This window comes from Helicoverpa zea, chromosome 7, assembly GCF_022581195.2.
Source record: "Helicoverpa zea isolate HzStark_Cry1AcR chromosome 7, ilHelZeax1.1, whole genome shotgun sequence".
Classification (NCBI taxonomy): domain Eukaryota; kingdom Metazoa; phylum Arthropoda; class Insecta; order Lepidoptera; family Noctuidae; genus Helicoverpa; species Helicoverpa zea.
The window spans coordinates 9,150,110-9,157,280 of NC_061458.1; the positions used below are offsets into that span (position 1 = coordinate 9,150,110).

The 7,171-nt window shown below is 35.3% G+C and overlaps 1 protein-coding gene across 1 annotated transcript; it reads right to left on the reverse strand.

The window, feature by feature from the left end:
• Positions 1 to 4,327: 4,327 nt before the first annotated feature.
• On the reverse strand, positions 4,328 to 5,934 carry LOC124631952. The gene is made up of 2 exons (XM_047166596.1): positions 5,742 to 5,934; positions 4,328 to 4,769 (listed from the first exon to the last, which is right to left on the reverse strand). Exons 1-2 carry the CDS (start codon positions 5,932 to 5,934, stop codon positions 4,579 to 4,581), a joined length of 384 nt encoding a protein of 127 aa, XP_047022552.1. The 3' UTR covers positions 4,328 to 4,578.
• Positions 5,935 to 7,171: the final 1,237 nt, after the last annotated feature.

Below are 7,171 nucleotides of genomic sequence, written 5' to 3' on the forward strand. Positions count from 1 at the left end.
AGAACTTAGAATAGCTGAGAACCTACTCTTTTTTGAAAAGTCGGTTAAAACGATATCGAAACGCTCATATTCCATATCTGATTTCAAATATTACGAGTCACATTACTCATTTGGATGCAATTATGAAAAACAGTATGAAAAAGTTATCTATGGAAAATCTGCCCTTAGCAATTTAATAGTAAATGAAAATGTTCTTACCGTTTAAGGAGTTAGGTGCTGTCCACATGAAAGTTTATAGTTGTATGTAAATTCTGAGAATATTCGTCTTATATACTCGTTATGGGAAAGATAGGGTGAGGTTACATTGAGTAAACTAGCGGGTGATATACATCTACTTCAAGCTCTACATTTATTTATTTATTTTATTTATTTTATTTATTTATTTGTTTTATTAATTTATTTTATTTATTTATTTTATTTATTTATTTATTACTTTACCAACGGCACTTTATACTAAAATGTGTGCCCAAAATGAGTCTTTCAATTTATAATGCATGCATGCATGCATGCATGCATGTGCCAACAGAGATCCATTATGTCCATTCAAAGTTCAGAAGAATTAATATTGAGCTGATCAACATCCTTATGGTATCCATGCCCAATAAGCCTGTTATTCAAGACAAACAAGGATTTGAAAGCCAATTGTAGATGCCAATACACTTACAAATCACAATTGTCGTAAGCCCAGTTTGTAGGTCACGTAGCAAGCAAATATTTACTCCGTATCCCCGAGAGGCATTGAGGACAAATCATAGTTTTATAAGACTGCCCCGTTGGTACTGGTCATAAAGCGTGACTGTTATACACGGAGGTTGAGGTTAGATTCCTGGTTCGGGCCGAAAATAGCATTGTTTGTTGTAAGGAAATTTCATAAAGCTGTCCAGAGTCTACCCGTGTCTCGGAGACACTCTTGATCTTTCTCCGGTAGTGTCGGATTGCCAGCCCATCGGGCTATGAGAGTACCTAGCTATGATCAAGGGCACGGGTGCCGTCGAAGCATACAGTTTCTGCACCCCCATGTAAGCAGATACCGTTGTGTGTGTCAAAATGTCCAACCAATGTCCTTCGAGAGTGGCCGCTGCGGCTGAAAATTGCATTTTTAAGCATTTCGTAGGTATAACACTATATTCACTCCTTTATACTCATCCGAATGCTAACGTACTCTTCTACTTGATAGCTTTTTACCTGAATGAATTTTGATGTTAAGTTTACATGTCGTTAATGAATTCATATTCGGTAGTTTCCGATAATACGTGTAAATAAATTTACTAACGTCTATTTTGATGGGTATTTTCGTACGGTAGGTACTGTTTTGGTTTTAATCAGGTTTATAAATAGGTGGAGTATTGTTTTACCATTTGAGTTAACTCAAAAACAAGTAATCAGGTCGTTAAGTTTCGAAATACACTTATGGAATATACATCGCATTCACATATTTTTAAATTCAATTCCCATTTTTTCTTTAAAATGAATAAACTTCGGTAACTTATTTTCGGTATCATTCATTATTAGGTATTTTCGGTATCCGCACGCTGTAGTGAAAGATATCAATTTTTTACATTACGAGTTCAGTTTACAGTTTTAATTGAACCCTACCTTTTACTCCACTTTCTATTGAATTGCAGCATTTTCACTACCACACCCACCTATTTACATTAAGAAAAATAAATAAGACTATGAGGAAATAAATAAATAAAAACATTCTAAAAACGAAAGTACCTAATATGGTAATTTAAGTGCCTAATTATTAAACAGGAATTTATAAAATATCAGTGGCAATGACGATCAATTATACAGTCGTCCATGGAAGCTCTTACGATCCTAATTTTTATTAATTGCCAGCGAAATTGGTAAAAGAAACGATACCTCGGAATCAGCGAAAAAAGCAGGAAAACGTTCCAATTTATATTCTAGAGCGGTTCCACATAAATAACGAGTAAATTAATTTCCTTCGGGCCGGGAATCCTCTGAAAATGCTGACTAACAACTGCATAAAGCGATAAATATTTTTACCTCAAGAAAGTTTTACTAATACCTGTAGTACTGTGTATTTACCTATAGCCTATTTTTTTAATTGTGAAGAGTCTTGAGTCTTTTCCTTCTCTTATAAAGTACCTATTGATTTTAGTCTATCAAATATACTGTTGATAATTGAGAAATTATGAAACTCTGTACCCAAATACTATTTGATATGTCTACAATAAGAACCACTGAAATGTCAAAAGAATATTCTTCTGTAGACCTTTCCTCTTGCTACGTACCTAAATATAGGTTCAAATAAGCAAAGTTTTCTTTTTAAAGTTTCATCAACAACGTCATGTCAACTAGGCGAACAAACAGTTTTGACCACGGCTAGTAACTATCAAAGTGATTTTATAAATAACCTGCCTACAGTGATTTTTTTCACAAGAGTTTATAATTTTTACCTTCACGTGCAAGAAAAGGATTAGTAGTACTAATAACGAAGAAGATATTGTATGTAATGGGAACAATCAATTTCCACCAAATAGATAAACCAGCGTAACAAGCAGGCTACGAAAACGGATTCAGTAATACAATTTCACTGTGAATATCTGTTACAATTGGTTTCATCTACATAATAATTTAAATACATATGTGCAATGATGATTGTACATGAAACAAGTAGGTACCTAAGCAATGAAAACTGCTGAAGACCGGCAAAGGTCTTGATGAAAGGTCTTGATGATGTTTTAATAGACTTTTCATTATATTTCTTGAACACCAACATTGAACACGTACTAACGTACAATGCTGTATTTCGTACTAGTAGATATATAAAAAAAGGCAAATCTATCACATTTAGTAAAAAGGTCAAAGTTATGTTCTGTACTGAAAATCTACCCTCAGTCAAACAAACAATTTCCCAACACTTGAATCGTTTACCATAGTTTCAATCACAATCCCCACAGTATCGCTGTCACGTTCCCGTATGGATGTGACTAGTTTACTGCGCAATTAAACTAGCCAAGCTAATCCGGTACCAGGTAGACCTTGATTGAACGATGGCTATTGACACGACAGGGAGGATTGACAGCGTAACGTAGTGCTTGCGATCTTGGTAATGCTATCTTGATTTACGGTAACAAAGTATTATAGTTTTAGAAGATGTTTTTGAAGGAGCGTTTAAGGCCCCAGATTAATGATAACGTAAACATCATTTTCTTAACATATTTTTCTAACTATACTACATGTTTTAAGTATTTTATACTGGAGCCTTAAAAGAGACTATAAGTGAGTTCAAAAATGACCTTTACTGCTTCGAGGAAAAGATGGTACATTTGCTCAACTTGGCTAGTTCACTGCTATGCTCCCAAACAGATGAAAAGCCATTTTTAGTATGTTTTGCGCTCGATTTGATTCATAAATCATTGATGCATTTAATTAAAATGTTACCAATTTTACAACATCTACTTATAATGTGAAACAGGTATGAAATGTAATTCAAAACGCTTGTAATTATTTGTTAATTCGCATTAACATTTTATATGGCCTGCGTCATGAAGTGGTGCCTACTATAATATTATTAATGCCAACAGTTTTCACTTAAAACAAATAGGCAGTTAAAAATTTAACGATTACAATATCCATCAAGCAAAAAATAACTCTATTTCTAATTTTTTTTCCCAATCAAGACATAGTCAGAAAACTTCCTCTATAACGTGATACCAGAGGAGGTTCCAGCCAAAGTTCTCATAGTTGGTACCTGCACCTAATATGACGATAAATCTCGAGTGTCCACAATCAGGGACATTAGCATTTTTCAAAACTTTCCCTTATATACGGGAACGTTTCCGCGGCGGCGCTCTGCGGTTACTCTGAAATAGTTTACGCTCTCTAGAGAGAATATTCTACGCTGTCAGTGTGATTCTAAGAGGTAGGCAGATATTTAGTTTAGTAGCCTAATTTAATGTATAAAGATAAGTAGTTTAAATTTGTATGTATAGTGTGTACATTGCATAAAATAAAAATTCACAAATGTCTTTTTTTAATAATTAACTTTTGCTGTAGGTATTTGTATACCTTCGATTGTAAAGCGCAAGAAATGATCATCTCTATACAAATATATTTTTAAAATAATGTGAAACCACTAGTTAATACCTTCGAGCCATATCATATGCTTTGAAACCCTACGATATGCACGATATTAATATTTAGAGCGCATAGTTCTATTTTCCTATATAAAGCTCATTTAGCGAAAACCACACAACAGACCACAAAACCGCAAATACTGGATAACTAACCAATGTTTATTCAAAACACACTCATGATACTGCACACCAACCAAGCAAAGGGTAAAAAAATCGAATTAGCTTTCAAACCAGCACAGAATTTATTCCACAATTAAATTATTTGTTACTGTACACTTAAACATTATTTATAAATAGTAATACTCTGCTATGAAACTAACAAGCAAGGCCCAAATTCCCCAACAACATTTAAAACCTCCTTTCTTTCAAAAGAACTGCTTACTACGAACTTCCAAATTCAAACAAAGTAAAGAGTTCCTTTGAAAAATGACGTTTCAACTGTCAGTGTACTTGGGCCTATGTCGTGGCTTTAATCAAATATATCTGGGTTTTCTTGCAGCAGTTTGGCATCGTTGGGACAATACATGATGATGTCGGCTACCGTGCAAGGGTGGAGACAGCACTGTGAGGCCACTTGCCTTCGCACCCGGTGCCACCTGTCTCCGTCCACCAGTCGCCTCCTACTTGTGTCTTTTTGTAAGTCTTTTGGTGCCATTTTTTCTGGAAAGAAGAATTTTTTATTACATGGTGTCGCTTATGTGTGTGTGTGCCTGCGCCTCGCGCGATCTGTACGAAATAAATGAGTGCGTAGTGACACAACACATAGTAGTCTCAAAATTATAGTGTTTGGCCATCTTCAATTGTCATTGTAAGTACTACATACAATAGAGTCTCTCAAATCCTAATACTTAGCGTCCACAGACTCAGCTAAGATTGAAGTTTTTCGGATGTACTCAGCGTAGTTTGTAGCCGCTAATTAGACTTTTGGGAGGCTGCACTGTCATAATACATGTAAGGGTGCGTCCACATCTGGCGAATGCGCCGCGAATGCGCAGCACGCGAGCCGATCGCGAGCTGTCCGCGAGCTGCGCGCGTGCATTTTTGTTCGTGCGCCGCTTCTGCGCCGCCCGCGCGCAGCTCGCGCGCGACCTAAGCGCCGCACGCGAGCGGCGCGCAGGCGGCGCGCGACGTCTGACATCTTCGATAGTACTGAGCCAATATACGGAACTGTAAGGGCGAGAACTGATTGCGCGCAGATCGCGCGCCGCTCGCGCGCTCTATACGAGCCTTGCGTGAGTTGCGCTAAAGAGGCGCACCGAACTATTGCAGTGACTGCACGCGCGCAGCTCGCGGACAGCTCGCGATCGGCTCGCGTGCTGCGCATTCGCGGCGCATTCGCCAGATGTGGACGCACCCTAAGAGCACACACACTATAAACCTTTCGTTGGTTTGGGCTCATGAATCGGAATGAAGATGAATGGAAGTCCACGCGTAACAACAATCAGGTATGTTTCCGATATCAGACCGGTCAAAAACTTTGATTGAATTCACGGTTTAAAAAAAAAACTAAAATCCAACCTCTACTACAATCGGCCGACTAAAAGTTTGTAGAGTGGGCGCACTCCTGATATTCTTTTTTGATAATTTAATTAAGACATGTAAATGTAAATTTTCAAATAAGAAAATACTCACCTATCATTAATGAGGTGTCCCTCTTGACTATTTTATATGTATTATTGCAAAAATTAAATATAATAGTGGACAGCCATCCACTACAACTTAATACTTCATCGTTTATACTGTAGATCTTGACATCGCCATAAACTAAGTGTTCGTTACTGTATAGTATCATTACGATGCAGACCTGGAACAAAGAAATATACATTGTAATTTGTATATTTATAAATAAAACTGGCTTCCTCCAGTCTATAGATAGACTATCTAACACTGAATCAGTAATCAGGATCAGTAGTTCCTGAGATCAGCGCGTTCAAACCCACAAATAAACTGTCCAGCTTTACATTATTAGTATAGATTATATTCCTAATTATCTATTGATGAAGAATTGATATATAATTTCTATTAATCTTAGATATTGGTTAAGCATAAAAAGTAATCAGACAACCTCTACTCAGATAAAACCTGAGATTTTTATAAATATACTTTTTCTTACAATAAGATATTATGACGAATCAATGTAGCTATCAATAACCAATAAATAAAAGGATCAAATACATTCTCAATTATTCCATTAGTTCTAACTGCAAGAAACTATTTTTGGTCCTTTGATCATAAAAGATTTTTGCAGTCATACATAAGTCAAATGTATTCGTTTGATGGCTACAATTTAGCAAACAAAAGTAAATAATACGACTCCATTTATTTAATATGATGAATAAAAAAGATCTCTTAAATAAAGTCAAAAAATACTTTCTTAAAAAAGTTTAAAGTACCTAATGCATTTGTTTAATGTACCAACGAGAATTAAAAAAAAGTTGCTTCTACCAAAGAGGCATGCTATTTATCTTGTCTAGTAAATATTAATATTATAAGGACAGGTATATTAATTTTAATGACAATAATAATTTGCAGATAAGTAAAAAATAACTTATATTCAATAATAACTGTGAAAGTGAATGGAAATAAACCGGCTCATGATTAATTGAAAACAATCGGTCTTTAGAAGTTAAGAGTCAATGTTTCTATGTACATAGAAACCTATCAACAACAATATTTATAGGTAGGTTCCTTCTAAAATTATACTTCGTTATGAATAGTCTTTACAAGCTAAAACGATGAACTTTGATAGCGGATAACGAAAGCTAGTAAACAGCTTTTTACTTCAAAGGTTCGTATTGTCTACAACACATTTCGGGAATGACGACCCCAAACTTATCAGCGTTCATTTTTAATAATTATGTAATATACATTATTTCAACAAATTGAAATAAGACTAATATAATTTTGTAATTTGAAACGATTGGATATTTTTTTCTAATAATAGATAAATTATAATTAGCAATTAATAGACGGGATGATTGCGGTTTGGTTGTATTTTGTAGTACACTGTACAAGCTATACTTTGTGCGACAAATCGAAAGTCAATTGAACAGTAACGGTCA

Excerpts from the sequence above, each read along its gene's own strand:
- LOC124631952 (XM_047166596.1), bottom strand. The coding sequence starts at position 5,934 with ATGTATATTTCTTTGTTCCAGGTCTGCATCGTAATGATACTATACAGT. Across the intron at positions 4,770-5,741 it reads GGACACCTCATTAATGATAG|AAAAAATGGCACCAAAAGAC; the intron begins GTGAGTATTTTC and ends TCTTCTTTCCAG.